Below are 19,007 nucleotides of genomic sequence, written 5' to 3' on the forward strand. Positions count from 1 at the left end.
AGATGAAAAATCCATTTTACAGAGAAGATGTTTAAGTAGAGCCCAAGCCTTTTGAGACGTCTGGCTTCTGAGTTGCCTCGGTGTTACTGTCCCCATAGTCTCGTAAATCATCTGTAGGATGAAGGGATGGAGATTATAGCTTTATGTGTTTTGTGAAGGGTGGGAATCGTGTCTTTGTCAGTTTAGGTCCACATTCAAGTAATTGGTGACTGAAATCAGTGCTTTTGAAGTTAATTATTACTGAAAATGCACTGCATCCAAGTGTAGGAGATAAATTGGCAAGATTTGGAGTTTGTAGATTTTGTCTGGCTTTGATACAGCAGAATTTCAGAGGGGGAAGTTATTTAAATATCAGTAATAAATGATTTGAATACTTACACATATGCTTCTTCTCTGCCTAGTGTTGTAGTTTAACCCAGGTTTATGTAATACATGTGGTTGATAACCTACTTTTTTACAAATTCTCAAAATTCAGGAATGCTGTTTTGAACAGTGTGGATATCTATCACTGTTTTTGTGTTGTTGCATTTGTCAGCACTCTGTTTTAATTCTAGTAGCTTGTATTATATTCCCATGTGCTATGTTCTGCAATATATGAACTGCAAAATTTGGTCTCTCTAAATTAGTTCCTATCACCCTCTTTTTAAAATTTGACTTTCATTCCTATCCAGTTGTGCTTTGTCAAAATACTTTAAATTTTTCATAGCAAAAATTTGTCTAGGAATTTTAGCCATAGTTGCCAAAGACCCAAGATATATGTGACCAAGATTTTTGCCCGTCTTATTTTCCTAAATCTTTCATTTAGTATCACCTTAAACCTTTAGCCATCCTTATCTGACAGAAACAGAGCAGTACCAAAACTGAGTTCATAAAAATTTTTGATCAGGATAGAGGACAAGGATGAAGAGCAGTTAGTTTCTGCACAGAATAAAAAGGTGAGGAAAACTCAATCATTATGTATTCATTATATATTAAGATCTAAATCTTAAGATCTAATATGTTTTTGCCAATGGCCAGCCAGAAAGATGCATTTTTGGATTAATGACAGCACGTACTTCCCTTTAGCCAGTGATGGTGAAAGGGAGAACTTCAGGAGGTGAGTTGGGTGCTCTGGATGTTCTTGAGGGGAAAAAAATTATGCACAGCAGCAGGAGCACAGGTTTAGTTATTTCACGCTGGTTTAATCCTGGATGTTTGCAGATATTTAGTTCCTTCCTGAGAAAACTTACAAAGAGCGAGTCACGCTGCAGAATCACAGTGGTTAAGGTTGGAAGGGAGCACAGAGGGTCATCTGTTCCAACCCCCCTGCTCCAGCAGGGCCATCCCAGAGCACCTGGCACAGGATTGTGTCCAGATGGTTCTTGAATATCTCCAGTGTGGGAGATTCCACATGCCCCATTTTTTCCATCTATGCCTGTCTGAGGTGTGGATAACTTCATTTAAGTTCTAGGAGTGTTTGTCCACATAAGTATAGTTTTTGAACTTGCCTGCCAGTTTATGTGAAGTCTAAAAGCAGTTGTCATGCAAGAATCCAAAGATTTCCTACAAAATCTGCTTCTGTATGAGGTGGGGTTTAGGGCTTCTCTGTCAGAGTTTGCCACTAATTTGTCCTTTTGAGGTCTAAGTTGGAGTAAGGTGTCACATTTATTTTTTTTTAAATCCCTTGAGGCCAGAACTAGAGAATCAAACCCCCTTTCTTCACATATCCACGTGTATGTAAACTTCCCATGTATGTAAATGTTAGAGGAGCTGATGAAAATACAGGCAGCTTCCACAGAGGCTACCCCATTTATTTTTGGAACCCGTTGCACATCAGGTTTTAAAAGCCCACCATAGCTGATCTATGATGCAACAAATATCTCCCTCTATATACTACTTGTATTCTAATTTTTGACTTATGGTAATTATCTTTTTAGCTTTGTACATAAAAATTCTGCTAGAATTATATTTTTATGCATTTCCAGAACAAACAACTATGTAATCACTCGAAGATAGTTTTTACTTATATGAGATTATCAAAAAAGCTAATTATGAAGCATCTAATATTACAAAAATGTGTGTGAATACATTGACTTAAATGGACAAAACTGAAGGTTTCTTATGCTTATCTTTTAGTGTTCCAGAAAAAGAAGTTTTATTCACTTGTTTCAAGCAAGAGAGGGTCTCATAGTCCTGATAGTTCAGGTATAACATGATACAATTCAACCTATGAAAAGCCTGCATAATCTGGGAGTGTACAGACTAAAGATTTACAACAGCTGATGGGAAAAAGTTTAAACATTGTGTGTGTGACACAATGTGTTTCCACTAGGATACTGAAGTGTTCTAGGAAAGTGGAGGCGATTTTATGTTTCTTTAAGATTCAAAGGTTGTAATATTTTGTAGTGAGGCTATACTTGTGAGTATAGTGTATTTTGTAGTGAGGTTAGCTTGTTATACATATCCATCAGTTATGTTAGCTTGTTATATCTATATATCAGTTTTCCCTTAAAAATGTTGATTTCTCTGCAGGTTTGTAACTGAAAAGTTGCTCTGTGTCATAGGTAACTAGGAGTATTTATTAATTTCAGAGTAAGAATGAAGAATGTATTTCAATAGTGATGGCATCATCAACTTCAGATTTATGGATAATGCAGTTTTTTACTTATAAAAAAATTGTTGGGGTAAAACAAAGTTTCCACAATGGAATGTGGAAATGGATGTTTGCACTCATGCATGCACACACTTACAGAGAGATACCATCCTTTGTGGTTGGTGGGGGACAAAATCTGTTGATAATGGAAATCCTAGGTGCTCAGATACCAGTCTGGGATTGATGAAAACTTGTCCAGTTTAACTGACTCTGCAATTAGGAGGTGGGAAAATCTCAATTACAGACTTTTTCAAACATTGTCATATCAATATGCACATGCATATTTATGTGTAGAAATGTATTTTGATTTTTATTTCATGGTAAATACTGTTATAGTTAGAGGTACTGAACATTTCATCAAAACTAAGCAGCACCTGACTGCTGACTAGCTCTCACTGTAGTTGTGAGGATTCCTGTCCACTTCTGACTATTGAAAGAAGGAAAAAATTTGTGTTGCGAACACTTGGCAGACATAAATGCCTCAGTTATGAAATCCTTGAACTGCACTTTCAAGTTAAAAAAGCCCCAAAGAAAACAAGAAAGAATTGATGCTCAGAGGTTTATTCTAATGAACAGAAGTAAGATTACCTGTCTTTAAAAAGTGTATGTTGTTAATGGGTGGGCAGGGCAAAGAATAAATATGCCAGGAATAGTTATAAGTAAGGGTCTGTTTTATGCTAAGAAATTCTTTCTTTCTCTTCCTTTTTTCTTTTTATCTTTGCAATGCTATGGGGCACAGTTCTGGACATCAACTGAGTGTCACTCTGTAGAATGAACTGAACTACAGAAAACTTAGAGGAAAGCTTACTGTGTCCTTGCTCCATATCAGTCAAGGCATTTAAATGCCTGAACATTTAAAGCTCTTCTATGCCCTTATCACTTCGTGTCTGGGCACTTTGTATCGTACACAAGGTGCATGATGTTATTACAAGAACAAATGTTACTAAGTGAACTGAACTGTCTGTGCTGGGAGAGCCTTTATTGAATGGACAGCCAAGAGCAGAAAGGACTAGCTTTGAACAAGAATGATTCTTACAAGAATTTTTGGCACTGCCCATGTGAAGCCGATACCTTGCAGTCCCTCACTGCACTTGGAGCTTGTTACTCTGGAGTTTGAGGTTTCAGCCTACAGAGAGATTCTGTGTATGTTTCTGGTAGGACTTATTGCTACCTGATGTTCTGCATTTGCTACATAAATAAGCCTTTTGTGTCATTTAGAAGACAAAATGCTGATGGAGTAAGACAAGTCTTCTAGCACGAGCTTTACTGAGGTCTTAATGCCTTCCTCCTGTGGCCAGAAAAGCTCCCCCAGGAGAGACAGGCTGCTCTCCCGGGCTTGGCAGGGAGATGCCTGCTCTGCTGGGCACTTCTTGCTCAGATTAGCATAGCCCAGCCTATATCACACACACACCCAGTAATACCTCATTTTGCCACTGGAATGAGGCCAAAAACACAAGCATTACAGGGATATAAAGCGGGAAGTTACTGGAAAGAATCACAAACTAACGTGAGACTAGACCAAATTTTTGCAAACAGCAGAAAATATGATCTTTTCCGTAGACAGTTATTGCATTTAATATTGCTGTTTATATGATTGAAGCACTTAATAAGTGTTTTCATTGAGTATAGCTACAGAACAGCTGCAGAAATCTAAGTGCTTCTGTTCATTTTTTTTTCTTTGTAGTTTGGAACTGAAAAATCTCAGAAGAAAACTGGACACTGACAGAGATCGGGGTGATTCCTCAACTGTGCACTCTCCTGACAGAGGCACTGCTTTTGTGGGGTAGGAATGATGACAAGGGCAAAAAGGAAAAGAAGTACAGTCTGGAGGAAGATCCAGGCTGTTCGCTTTGAAGATATCAAAGCCTGGTGTATGAGAAGGCTGCCTATCTTGAAATGGGTGCCTGTCTACAACTGGAAGGAAAATTTGGCTCCTGATACTGTTTCTGGGATGATGCTAGCCATCCAACAGGTGACTCAAGGTACAGTTAACTCAAGTTAATATTTTAAGTTTGTCTGGACATATCTGATGTTGATTGAATCTAAACAATACAAGGAAAAAGATATAGTCTTAACTTATTTATAGGGTGGATGTGCAAATGTGGATAGAAATGCATTGTGATATTGTGGCTAATTTCTGTAGAACTTTACTATTTATCCTTTGACAAATTTTCAAACATTTAATATGGAAGGTGAGAGAGCAGTAACTCTATTCATACAGGATATGGTTATATACAATGTTTTATCAATTAAATGACCACCTTTTTCTCTATTTCACATGGAAAACAAAATCTAGCTCAATGATAATTGCACTATGAAATATGCTGTTCTGGAATAAACACATGCATGATACTATTACATGTAAAATTCCAAAACACAGCAGGAAGAGTTCACAACTTTCTGTGCCTAAAGAGTGTTCCTGCCAGAGACATTATGCAGGGAGAGGATCTGTGGCATCCATAGCTTGTGTGCTGATTTAATGCTGTATTGCATTACCTACCACACCTCTTTTCAAGCAGCAATACAAAGTAGGGGTGGAGCTAGACTCCATTTTACAGCTAAAAAAAAAAATAAAGGAAGAAAACAAAGGCAGGAAAAAGGAGAAGCTTCCCAAACCCTGCACAATGACCTGCAGAAACTTTAAGTTCCAGTCATCTTGCTTAGCAAAGTGATTGCTACAAGGAAATAAATGCTTTTGTCAGTTTTTGACGTGTCTTTGATAGTGTCACCTTCTTATGACAATCTCTTATATTTGGCTCAGACAAATCACAGCTTCTTGTCTCAGATGGACTTTAACTCCTTCCTTCATGTGAATGACATCTATTGTTTCCTAACAGCCTTCCACATTAAGTGTGCTTAAGTATCATTCCTGTTGTTAAACACTCCTTTAATTGAATTATGCTGGAACTTGAAACAACTGATTTGTATAAGTATTTGTGCTTTTAAAGTAATTAGGAACATCTGCATTGGCATGATTTAACTTTAGGAACCTTAATACTGTAACTCTGCAAGTATCTAATTTCCCTGGTATGCGTGTATACAACAATTGTAATTAAAATGCTGCTAATAACAGTATGTTGAAATTCATAAAAAATGCTATATTAAACAAACAGCATTTCTGCAGTGCTGGTAGTTTTAGCCAGGACTTTAATGTTTGACTCTTGTACCAAGAAGTTGTTTACTGTAACAGATAAATCTATGAAGATACAGTGAACACAGAAAATACAGGCTTGTATTTTCTGGAGTCTTTATAAGTACTCTAGAAACAATTTTATCCTTATTTTATGCTATTTAAAAAGAAATACTTTGAAACTCCTGATCTGTATTTTTCTTTCTCTGCTTGCTGCTTCTCAAGATTTTGGAATGATTTTAGGGGATGAAATAGGAAGAGAGTTAGAGACAAAAGCATTTCATCATGTTTGTGGTGGTTTAATTTGAATGCAAATATAAGCTCTTTCTCTAGTGTTGTAAGCATTCCAATTATCAGAACTATCCTAATATTTTCACTGGAAGACTTATGGATGAAAAGAAGTTCCATTTGTTATGTAGCACAAAGCAAAAAAACCCAAATTTTGGGAGGTCTTATTGTGACTGTTTTCTTCCATCCACAAGATAAACCAAGAAATTTTGTAATGCAATGCAAGGCAGAAATTCCAATATTAGTAGAAAAAAAGGTAATTGGTGATAATTTACTTGTTCAGCATAGTGTCAACCTCAGCAACAGGTTTCAACAAAACTGAGTATAAGGAAATAAACCTGAGTAATGGAAGTATTTGGAAAAATGTACAGTTGTATTCATATGCAACAGTTTTCAGAGTGATGAAAGCTGCAAACTCCAGGGTGGAAAGCAGCCCAGTAGCTTGAGAATAGTTAAGAAAGGCCCTCCAAATGAGCTGTGTTTTTCACTATTTCCTTCTGTGGGATTTTTTACTCATCTGGTATTGGTCATATTCAGACTATTCAGGCTGGCAACTGCTCTGATCTGGTGTAATGTGTTTGTGTTCTCACTTGTAATCTAAATATTAGATTTAATTGATTTCTCTTTGTATTGTAATGAAGAAGAAAGTCACAGTCCTTACTGTGTCATAGTGAAAGCAACAAAACTGGGCTGGGGAAGAGGAGACTGAGGGGTGTAGCAAGATGGAAAGTAAAGGCTTGGAATTATCATAATGTGCTGCTGGGCATTTGTGATGAAAGAGTCATTGCTGAAACCAAGCAGTCATTCTGAAAATATTCTATAGTTGTTTCATTGCCTGCTGAAAATAATAAATAAATATAAATTCAGGAGTCCCAAAATTCAATGCTCTTTACCTATTAAGACAGTACTTGTATTTTCTTTGTATGTATTTCCTAGTTTTAGATTCCTTTATCTACTTGTACAGAATATGGAGAAAGAAATGTCAAAGATAATTATGTTTCTAAAATTTTAATGAAAATATCACATAGGAAAAAGACCCTGCAAGTTCTAACAAAAAAAAAAAAAAAGAAGAAAAGAAGAAAAGAAAACAAACAAACAAACAAAAAACCTTTTCAAATACACCAATTGGCACAAAGGTCCAGCTGGACTTGCACAGTCTCAGACAGCGAAGTCAGTCAGCCACAAGTCAAAACCAGTAAAGGAAATCAGGCTTCATCAGTTCCAGCTATTTAATATTAGTTCCAAGTGTAATTTAATAATGCTGACATAGAATCCTTATTCTTACTTTGATACATAAGGTTGAAAAAATAATCTTTGAATCTAAAATGAACATCATGAGGCAGGCTTGAAGTTTGCTATATACTGTAATAGGAAGTTAAGAAATTTGAGCTTTTATGTTTTGGTAATCATTAAATAATTTGTCTCAAAAAACTTCTCAAAACTCTGTTGTTGATAGACTAGAGCAAAATGTCTCTAAATTAACAAAATAAATCCCTAATTTTCTTGTTGGATTAGCATTCATTGCCCTCTTCCCTTTCCCTTTAAAACTTATTAATACCCCATCAACAGTCATTCTATGAAGATGTCTCATAACTGCCTTCTTTTTCCTTTCCAAATTGAAATCATGCTAATAAAACAAAGGGTCTGCTCTGCAGGTAAGTAGTTCTCAGCAAGCTGCTTCTGTGTTCTTCACTGGTCAATGAAAACTTAATTGATCAGAGTTAATGAACACTAAGTTGTTAGAGAGCATCCAAAGGAGGGTAACGAGGATGATGAAGGGCCCTGAGGGGAAGCCAAATGAGGAGCAGCAGAGGTCACATAGTTTGTTCAGCCTGGAGGAGACTGAGGGAAAACATCAACACTCATGAGAGGCGGTGAAAAGGCAGGCACTGATCTATTCTCTCTGGTGACCAGCGACAGGACTTGAGAAAACTGAGTCAGGAGGGGTTTAGGTTGGATATCAGGAAAAGAGGGTGTCTGGGCACTGGAACAGGCTCCCCAGGGAACTGGTCACAGCACCAGCCTGACAGAGTTCAAGAAACATTTGGACAATGCTCTCAGGCACATGGTGTGACTCTTGGGTTGTCCTGAGCAGGACCAGGAGTTGGACTTGATGATCTTTATAGATCCCTCCCAACTTAGTTTATTCTGTGATTCTGTGCTTGTGAGAGGTGGTGAATGACTGCATTTGCATCACTTTTTTCTTTTCTTTCATTCACTTATTAAATTGTCTATCTTGACTGACAAGTTTTCTCACTTGTGCTTTTCTGATTCTCTCCTGCATCCTTTGAAGAGGAGTGAGTGGCTGGCTGGGTAAACTGCTGGCTGGAATCAGCCCACCACAGGCGTGATTCATCTGACTAAATCTAACCATTTGCTTTGTTAAGGTTGATTAATTAATTATATTAATAAGATTTCTTCTGAGTGTAACAGGGATGGCTCGGGTGTAGACACTGATAAGGCAGACATCAAAGTTTAGGTGTCTCAACCATTATATCCATGTCATTGTGGGTAATAAACAGATAAACAGTTTATGTTTAACAGTTTATGGTTAAAGGCAGGTCTTACTGTTTTCTGTTCTGTAATTCATCCACTGACCTGTCACAATAGAATTATTTATAGGTTTTTTGTGTGACATGGTCACCCCATACTCATGTAGGAAAAAATACTTTGATCAGCCTGGGTCTGAATTTTTCTTGGTTTCCTTACATGATAAAATTAAGATGCATTATGATGCAGTCTTTCCATGTAGCTAAATCTCATTAAACTGTCATAATGTTTTTTTCTGTAGCCTTCTGAACATGTGCTACAGTCCCATCTTATCTCTTCAGAATGCATCTGCTTAGCTTGTTTTCACAGTGGTAACTTTTATTGCACCAAGCAAATGATTCATCTTTACTTTCAAGACCTTTCATAGGTGATCTTTCCTGACATTATTTATTCATTACCAAGCTCTTGATCCATCTACTATTAATCCACTTTGCTATCCTTCTCATGCAGTCTTGTCTTTTCAAACAAACAACTTTTTGCCTCAGGATTTAAATTTTGCAGTGGATATTTGTTGGTGGTCATACCTCAGTATTTTGCTACATAGAATGTGGGGTTTGAGGTTTGTTTTTGGCTTGTTTTGCTGCTTGTTTTTCCCTGGGCAGAATTGTGCACATTGCTCACAAAGGCTGGCATATAGAAACCATGTAGCTAGTACCATGACCCATCAGCTTCCCTGAATGTCCCTGAATGCAACAGAAATAAAGCCAAATTTGTCTGAAAAAGTTTATAAAAGAGATCCTCTGTCATGCAGACGAGTTCATTGCCAGAGGAATTATTACCCAAGTTAGTCTGCTTGAATGTTTTATTTTTTTAATATATATTTTAGTGTATGTAACTTATTTATGTTCTCTATACAGGTAGGGGGCACAAATGTGTCTGAAGCAGTTTGGTCATGAAATGCTGTAAAATTAAGTGCTCTGCATAACAGCTGAAGTTGTTTTACTCTTTCTGGATGTAAATTCCTAATGTAGGTACCTAACTTCAGACAATGTCAACCCTTCTCTCAGGCTTCTTCCAAGATCTCTCTTGAAGTTTTGATAATTACAAACTTCATCTTCAAGCTATTAATGACCAGACAGTCTCCTGCTTACACAAATATACAACTTAAATATTTTATTTTTTTTTGTAATTTTCTGGGTGATGATAATACTTATACCCTGCACTTTTCATTTTAACAATTTAGAGCTCCTTACACTGACCAGTAATAGAAAAGTTTATGGGTAGGGAAATTAGACACAGAAAAATGCTTTTGCTTGAAACAGAGAAATGACTTATGCAATACTACACTGAGTATTTATGGTGCAAAGAACTCAGGTTTCAGTAGTTTGCTACTGATATGCATGTCTAACACTGCAACTGAGTTAAATCCCTCCAAAAACCCCAAACTTACAAGTGCTTTTACAGCCTTTAAAAAAATAAATGCAAAACAAAGACATGGTACTTTCTACTGAAGCATTTGGTGTGAATGGAAGCCTCAGTGCAAAATTAGAACTTTGACTCAGTTTCCTGAAGGATGATGACTTTTCCATGAGGGAAATGGTCAAGCACAAGGATATATAACTGATATCAAACAGAGAAAATTAAACACATCCATGTTGAAGGCTGAGATAGGTAATTGCCATCTCAGGATTCTGAAAAACAAGGTAAGTGTCACTGTGGATCTGGTAACACCTACCCTAGATGATTCTGTCACATTTGGAATTATATTCTATGATTGATAGTGAGTATAGTGTTGTACCCCAGTTGCAATCTGTACTGCAGATGAGGCACTGGACCAGATGCAACCCATAGTGTTTTATTTCTCTTTAGTAGTAGTAATGATAATAATAATAATAATAATGAAAATACATATTCATGTAGAGCAATAAAGGATACCAGAGCGATGGAGTCAGCTATGCAATTCTGAAGCAAGGCTCAAGGACAGCTGGTGGGTTTTACTTCAGATTTATGTATGGATTCTAAAGACAAATCTGCTGCTGGTCTCAGTTAGAGGTAGTTTTAATGGTGTGTTGGAAAATAATTAGCCTATTAAAAAAAAAAAGGCTGCTGCATGAATTGGGAGGTGCAAAGAAACTGATGACCACTGGCAGTGCTGTCTGTTGATCCATTATCACAAATATAGTGTGTCATTTTGGTTGCCTCTGTTCATAGAAGATGATGTCAGTAGAAGAAAAGGCTAGGAGAAGGAGTAGAAAAGCAGAGATTATATTTGAGAGAAAAATGGCTCAGACAGGTTAATTAAAACATGAGAAGGTTTTTTCTTTATCAGGAAAGGCATTCAAATTAAAAGAGTTGCAGAGAGTTGAGAAATGAAAATAAAGTAACTTGAATCTGTTTAGATTAAAAATTGGAAGTAGTTCTAAAAATATTATATTTAATTATTGGGTTCAGAAGATGGATCTCCTTATCACATAATTCCAATCATGGATGTGCTAAATGACAAGCAATTGTGTTTGGCTGTCATAAGGGGGAGCAGACCACAAGGGAAGGTCTTCACAATTTTATGCTCCCCTTCAATTTTATGCTGTCTTTGGAGCTGTTGCTAAAAAAAAAAAAAAAAAAAGAAAAAAAAAAGCAAAGTTTGGAACTTCTGTATATATATGAAAAAGTTAAGAGAAATATGTGGGAGTTTCAGATGAAAACACTGTCACTCTATTTCTGATTCAGTCTTTGCTTGCTAAGTTTGTGGAACCATAAACATTTTTCTGTTTCTTTTCAAATAAATATTTTTCTGTATATTATATTGCATGTACTCAATAGCTGCCCACTGGAAGCACGAGGGTGTAAGATCTGGACTTTCAAACTTACCAGATTGCAATGACGTCAGTGTTTGTAGTTTAAAAAAAAAATATTTTTTTGTAGGCAGCTAGTACAGGGATATGCTTAATGTAGAATTTATATACAGTATTATACATTTACTGCCTTTCCTGTGACCTATCATGAACAAGAAATGCTTTGGCTCAAGAGGATTTTGGTGGGCTGTTTTTTTGGAGGGTGGAGGGCCCTTGAGACATATTTCCTCTAAAAGTTAAATATGTAGATGGCATCTGATGAAATCAGTATTGTTATTTCTGCCAACTTCTTTTCTTTTTCATTCTTCAAGCCCAATAATAACTCACTGAGTCTTGGTGTGGTTTGTATGTTTTAATTAAACTTAATTTAATCTGGAGCTGGATTTATTGCTGAACAACTAATTCCTCAACACTGGCTGGAGACCCTGACATTAAAAAAAATTAACTATACTGCCTTTCTGCATTCCAGAACTGGTGCCCAGTGTTTTGGAAGGCATGATGCCAAGAACTTATATAATTTTTTTTCTTAGCTTTTCATAGAGGAACCCCAGCTGTGTCTTCTCAAGGGTGATAGTTGCTGGGGCTCTGATCATAAATGTAGACATAAATATACTCTAAGCTGACTAACTGGAGCTAATAATTTTATTAAGGGGTAAAGCTGCCTTGTAAATATACATCTGGCTTACAAATAACATGTGTAGATGAAATAGAATAGGCACATTTGGAAACAGAGCCAGAAAAAGTCCTACAGCCAGAAAAACCCTCTCCAATGTATTGGAGAATCCATGATTTCTGGAAGAGTGTCCAGTTGAACTCTGTTATAGTTCTCTCATGCAAAAAATAATGATGTAAGCAGAATATGAAATTTAACATGTTAGTGAGAAAATGTGGGACAGTGTTTCACACTTTACAGCTCTCCAGTGGAGCAGCACGGCACTTAGGCTGCTGTGCATGCAATATTTTCTTTCTAATGTCTATAAAAATTCTTCCAAGTTACACATGTGCTAATGCAGACCTGTCTAACTGACTGCTAAAATGTGAATTCAGCTTCTGGATGACCTCTGACTCCCTTGGGGCCTCCTGTCCAGGTGCACTCTGGTGTGCATACTCTGCATGCCCAGATGAGCTGTGCTTTGGGGTGCCTGAGCACCATGGACAGAGACTGAGCAACCCAGGAAACTTTGATCCTTGAAGGAAGAAATGACACCATACATAATCTTTCAGATAGAAAACTGCTAGTGTTCAGATCCTTGGCCACTGATTTGCCAAAATGGATGCCTTTTCCTGGATTTCAGCAAGTCCAGTTCATCTGGATTAAGGTCTGTAATCACTCATGACAGGTTTTTTTTTCTCCACAGCATTGATGCTTTTCAGAAGATTACCTGCCTGCCAGAAACTTCTGAAGGCTTCATTCTCTGTTTATTCTTACTGAAATACAGAGATGTTTACCTATAATCCTCTTTCAAAATCCTTCTTTGTTTCTGGATGTGGCCAAATTCTTTATGTATTATGGCTGGCTAGTAGATAATAGCTCATACAACTCACTGCAAAACAGTTTATAAAATCTTTGTGGTGTTCAGATTTTGTGTCAAATTTATCCGAAAAGGGTCTTAACGTTTCATCTCAGATTGTCTGTCAAGACTGATAGCTTTTTTTGAGGTGTTCTATTAAAAGAAAGGAAAACACTAGAAACTTTTTTGTGTTCTGTTTTGTGTGTCTGATCATTGTTCAAGCTGTCTTGAACACTGAAATCATGCCGTGCACTTATTTCTTCGACCATAATCTTGCATATTTTCCTTTTGAACATTAAGATACAAATGTCAGTACATGGAGATCTGTAAAGTGGCAGAATAGCAGTGTTTTCTCAAATCTACCTGTGAGTGGTTGTCAGATGGTACGTTGGGAGAGCTTCAGAATCTGTGAAATGCTGTGAATTCAGGTGCTATGGCTAACACAGCTGTTTCATTTTGAAACATCCTGCCTCTCTTACCAGGCTGAAGGAGACAGCTGCATGGGAAGGAGCTGCACTGAAGGATCCTTCAAAAAAGAGGAGTGTTGCCAAATCAGCATTGTGGTCTCTGAAAGATTTATGGTTAATTTTTGCGGGACTGTCCTTCTATTTTGTCTTTACATTCTTCATTTGTCTCAGGTTTTGAATGACAGAACCAAGGAATGATTTTAAGCTCTTGGTACTTTGTCACTAAATAAGTGACACAGAAGGTACAATCAAGTTGTGCAGCCCCAGCAAATGTGCAGTGCATTGAGAGAACTGATACTGAGCTGCCCAGTTTTTGGAGGTTAATGATATTATTTCCAAAAGATAATTTTGTGTTAAGAGCTTTTACAAAGCCATTGTTAAAGAACCCTCCAGAACTAGGAGGTTTGTGTAGAAAAGCTGTTATGAAATATAATATTAATATTTCCTGTGGTGGAAAAAAATTTCTTGTTTTTTTTTTTATTTTTTATTTTCAATAGAAGTTGGCTATCTAGAGTTAGAGCTAGAAATTAAAGCCTGGGATATGAGTCATTGGTTGTCTGATTTGTTAGTTCTCCAGGAAGTATTGATAGGAGATTAATTAAACATGTGTCAGTTCTACATTTTAGGGCATCCTCAGAAAATACCCTTCTTACTACATCATAGAGCTTTGTGAGAAGATGGAGAAGAAACAGAGAAATTATATTTTTCTGAAGCATTAGAGAGTGCCCACAACTGCAGATAGCATTTTTGAGTGGGATAAGATGAATTAGTGTCATTTAGGGTTCCATAAACCTGGGGTCTGACCATCTTCGTGTAGTCAGACTTAAGAGTAAAAGGTTACAATTACAGACAGTTATTTGAATATACACTCTTTCAGAAAAACTTAAAATATATATATAGCTTTTTACAGTAAATATTAAATGATACTAATGTTGTTACTCCTCAAATTAATTATAGGCTTAATATTTTCCTGCTTCTTAATTTAATTTCTGGTTTGCACCTAGTATTTCCAAAAGACGTGGTAGAGTTTTCCTCAGAACAGATGTATGTATCATGAGCATATTTCCAGATACAGAGAACTGTTAACTAGTTGACTATACTCTGGTGATTCATAGCTCTTCCAATGGAAAATATTTTTTTATTGCTGTAGTTTTGGCACTAATCGAATTAGCAGAAACTTCCAACTGAGACCTTTCTCCTGCAGTAGGAGATGGCCTTGTTTCTCTTTGTATCAAGTTTGTTGTTTTGCAGTTACCTGCATTGACACTGAGTGTTAAACATCTCTTGCTTTTCAGCCTGATGTGCCAGAGGACTGTTAAGCACCTGGTGCTAGTCACAGGTCATGGTTTTCAGTGAAAGTGTCCCACAATGTTATCTTATGATAAGGAGGTAGTTAAAACAAACAATATTAATGTTCTGTATCTGAACTTACTGTTCAATATTTGTTTGCATTTCTTTTCATGGTATTTATATTCTTATATGAAAACCTTAATGTCACTGCCATGGGGGCTTCTCCATATTACCAGTGAAGATTATGTGAGATCCTTACTTTATGATCTATTTTCTTTAAGTATTACTCTATGGAATGAAAAAAAAAAAAAAAGAAAATAATGTTTCCTGTCTTTTGACAGGAAAGTTCTTGAGCAAACAGAATGCATTGCAGCGAAGTTTAATATGAAAATTAATGAAATAAACTTAAATATACTACTGATTGCATCTTGAAAAGTATTTGAACCTTTAGAACATTTTATGCCTAATAAGAAAACCTGAAGTCTTTACTGATTCTATTTTATAATGCCTCTCTGTTCTTACACACTTCAGTAAGTGCTACACATGCTTCAGTAATGGGAGTAAAAACTTAACAAACAGAGCCAGGGCTCAAGTAGTTTTAGCTCTGGCCTGATTGTCACGACCTCACTATGAAAAAGAATGACACACTGCTTCTAGAAACTTAATACAAAAGAATGTGAAAGGTCTAGGCATGAAATGGAGGAAAACAAGGGCAAAATTTAAGATCAAGTTATCTGTTTGTAAACAAGTGATATTTATCAGCAGCAAGTAATCTGGATTTACAACCATAACCAGTATTAACAGCCTCTTCCCAAAAACCTTCTAAAGTATATATCTGGCTCAACATTCAGTATTGAAGCTTGTGTATTTCCCTTATGCTTGCCCACACAGACAGGTCATTTCAATTATGTTGTTATAATTAAAATGAGACTGAAATTATACTGATTTTTCTGATTCATTCACTTTTTGGAGAGTCAAATAATTAGCCTAGCATAATGCTTTGTTGCAAGGCTGGAATATGTGTGTGAGTAGTATACAACTAGTAAATTAATTCCAAATTTTCTCCTTCTGTTTGGTTTTGTTCATGTTCAAAATGGTTATAATGGAAGAGCTTTCCAGTGTTACACAAGCTTTAAAAATTTCTTTCTCCTATTCTCTATTTCCCCTCCTCCTCCATGTATAATTTTATCTGGATTGGGTTATGTAGTTCTCTCCTGTGCTGTTTTTATTCTCCTCAGGCACACCCTTCTGTGTTGCTCTTGGTTCAGAATCTTCTTTTACCTCTATTGATCATGTGAACATGGACGCTGCACTCCAATTTCAAAGAGCTTTCTGGCTTATGATAACGCTCTGCTAAAAGAAAAATGCAGAAGTGACTATCAGCAGATGCACTCATTATAAGGCTGAAGAGCAACCAAGTCCATTTCTATTTAAAAGAAGTTTAAAACTAAACACATTTTTAAATATCTCTTCTCCAAGTCATAACTGATGGTGCTACTTTGCTGAGCACAATGTGGATGAAAATGATCCATGTAGGATTCACCTCAGCAAAATCTTCATTGTGAGCTTTTTCTACGAACGGATGAACTTCTTCACAGAGAACTTGACACTTTTGTATTTTCTTGCCTCTCCCCCACCATGTGCACTTTGCTACAGACTCAAATGAAAATGTAAGAAGGAGATTTTGAATAAAAAATGTTCAGAATTGACTCTGAAAACCCATAAGCAAAGACATTCTTTGGCACTCTCCAAAGCTCCATAACACCAACATTTCAGGTGAATAATGCTTTCTGGAGCAGTTAGGAAGGCTTGTTGAAAACAATGAATCCTACAGGTTTAGTTTTCTTTGGGGTTTCACACGTACACTGAAGGCAACTCCATTCCACAGATCTGAATCTCCTGTGTCACAGACCACACGTGGTCATTCTCCCAGTGCACACACCTCTGCCCTAGGCTGGGGAGTACACTCAGGTGGAAGGTGGGCTTCAGAAAGACACCTTGTGTGTTACACAGGCCAGTCCTTCCAGACTGCATGGTGAGGTATTCACCAAAATTTATGGAGCAACTGTGCAAGCCGAGTTCTCCTGCTGTTAGTGTCCAGAAGTAGGAGCTGTGAGATGGCCGTGGAGCCTGCTGATCTGAAGCAGGTCTGGGGAGTCTCCTTCTGATGACTTGCAAGAAGCCAGTGCAGTCTGACTTGCTGTATCTTAAGTTGAAAAGCAATCAAATATGCTGCTTTGTAGGAATGTTTCTATTGAAATATGAGTTCCTGTCCAAGACTTTCTAAGAAAAGGATGGATGCTGTCCTCTATAGCTAAGCAATGAAGGTATTCAGTAAGTCTATAAAGTTAAACCTGAACAAATTCTGTTCATTCTCCATCTCAACATGAAAGTCAAATGCTATCTGTTTCTGAACTGACAGCCTTACATGATGAAAGAAATGTTAATATGTAAAGGCTTATAAGACCCAGGCACTTAAAAAATGATAGAATATTTTTTGTTTAAGAAATTAGGAGAACGCAGACTGAAGGGGCTCCAACCAAACCAAAATTACAGGTTTTGAAATATTTGTAAATAATAACCATCCCACTGCCTGGAGACCGCCTGGCAGTCTCAAACCCACATTTGTGAGGGTGGGGATGAAACATTGCTGCCTCGTCCTGTGAGGGCTGGCTATTAAAGGAGGCTTGGAACCATTAATGGAGACAACTTGGAAACATGGTAGGATATGTGGATTTTGATGATGAAATCAAAAACCTTCCACAGTTATTTCTGATCCTTATTGTACAGTAGTTCACTTACACTCCAAGTTCTAATAAAGGGAGGTGAGTTTTTTCCTGCTCTTAATAAAATTGTAGACATTGCCTCATAAAAATAAAAAACAACAAAGCAAACAGAACAGTTTTACCTTTGTACCTTTGAAGTAATTCTCTTTAATTTTCTACAGGGCTAGCCTTTGCTGTTCTGTCTTCAGTCCACCCAGTTTTTGGTTTATATGGATCTTTTTTCCCTGCCATTATTTATGCCATATTTGGAATGGGACGTCACGTTGCAACAGGTAAGTGTCTGTGTGCTGAAGTAGTTTTTAAAAATAAAGAACCAGATACTGAAATTTATTCTTGTTTAAAGGTCAATGGAAGGAAAATTACCTATGATTAAACAGAAATAAGATGTTTTGTGCTTCTCTTTACAACTGTTTTTTGTCAGTTCAAGCACTTTAAAGAGCCTCATTAAGAATATCTTGGAGTTACTCCTGCCATTATAATTTAATATTGCACTGACACTTCCTTTGTAAATGTAATTTTGTAAGAGCTTTTTGTATTTTAACTTTGCTTTAGAAATCTGCTTCAGGCTAAGAGTTTAACACAGGGCTCTGCCAACAAGATTTATGTAAATGGAAATGAAAAAGGTTTGACTGCCTCTTAAACCATAGAAAACACAAATTACTTCTCACCTGTCTAAAACGCAAATCCTGCATTTCTCAGGAAAAGAAAACCAAAAACTACTTTCTGAGCCCATTACCTGCTATTGTATTAAAGGCAGAGATTCTCCCAATAAGGACTCTTACCCTCTTGTAGAGTAGTTGGGTAGATAGGGAAAGATTCTGCCTGGCTAATCTGCTGGTAGTTATGAGTTACTTGTTTACCCTCAGCAGAGCCTCAGCAGCTGAAGAACTGAATGGCTTTGTGCTCCTAATAGGTTGATGAATGCTCTATTTCTGAGCCCAAGTAAATCTGATTATAGAGGGCAGCTGGAAATAATACTCATTAGATTGAACCACAAATCTTTTGCTGTGTAGAAGTGGGCACTCAATGGCCCCTGAAGTTTGAAAGAAGGGTGAGAAAGGTGCAGCAGCACACAGCATGGCTGGGTAAAGGGAAGCAGCCCTTGTGGCTGCCAGAAGATTTAAGCAGGGAGGAGGTATCCCTTCCTTGATGAGGAGAAAATCTCCTGAAAGGACAAACGATGGTTCTGGGTAATCGCACTCAGAATGAACTATGCAGAGTCTGATTGCACAAGTGTATGCACGTTCTACTAAGAAGTTAGCAACACATTTCGAGCACCCTTTTTGATCAAAAATATTCAGGTACATTACAAAAAAAAATGCAATTCTGAACAGCTATAAATTTTCTTAGAGAAAAAGGAAAGTTGAAAGTTTGCTTTCTATAGATGTACAGAGAGTATTTGAGCCTTTTGATGTCCAAAAAAGATCTGTATATGTGTTAGTGTCCCAATGCTGTAATGTTGTAATGATTGTGTTCAACTCGTGTTAAAAAGGAAGCCTTCCAAGAAAAGGTGAAAATTTAGAATCTGGAAAATAATTCTTACTCTTGAATACAGATAGAT

The 19,007-nt window shown here is 36.9% G+C and overlaps 1 protein-coding gene across 3 annotated transcripts in view; it reads left to right on the top strand.

Annotated features, from left to right (window-relative positions):
• Nucleotides 1-3,655: 3,655 nt before the first annotated feature.
• Nucleotides 3,656-19,007, top strand: part of SLC26A7 (solute carrier family 26 member 7) — a 68,134-nt gene continuing 52,782 nt past the window's right edge. Inside the window, exons 1-3 of one of the 3 annotated variants that reach the window (XM_064391308.1) lie at nucleotides 3,656-3,775; nucleotides 4,317-4,614; nucleotides 17,608-17,718. In XM_064391308.1, the coding sequence (XP_064247378.1) occupies nucleotides 4,422-4,614; nucleotides 17,608-17,718 (304 nt within the window). In that variant the 5' untranslated portion in view covers nucleotides 3,656-3,775; nucleotides 4,317-4,421. Of the gene's footprint in view, nucleotides 3,787-3,998; nucleotides 4,140-4,316; nucleotides 4,615-17,607; nucleotides 17,719-19,007 lie in introns of those variants that run through there. The other 2 variants (XM_064391317.1, XM_064391299.1) reach the window with 2 other exon arrangements.

The sequence above is a fragment of the Passer domesticus genome, chromosome 1, assembly GCF_036417665.1.
Source record: "Passer domesticus isolate bPasDom1 chromosome 1, bPasDom1.hap1, whole genome shotgun sequence".
NCBI lineage: Eukaryota > Metazoa > Chordata > Aves > Passeriformes > Passeridae > Passer > Passer domesticus.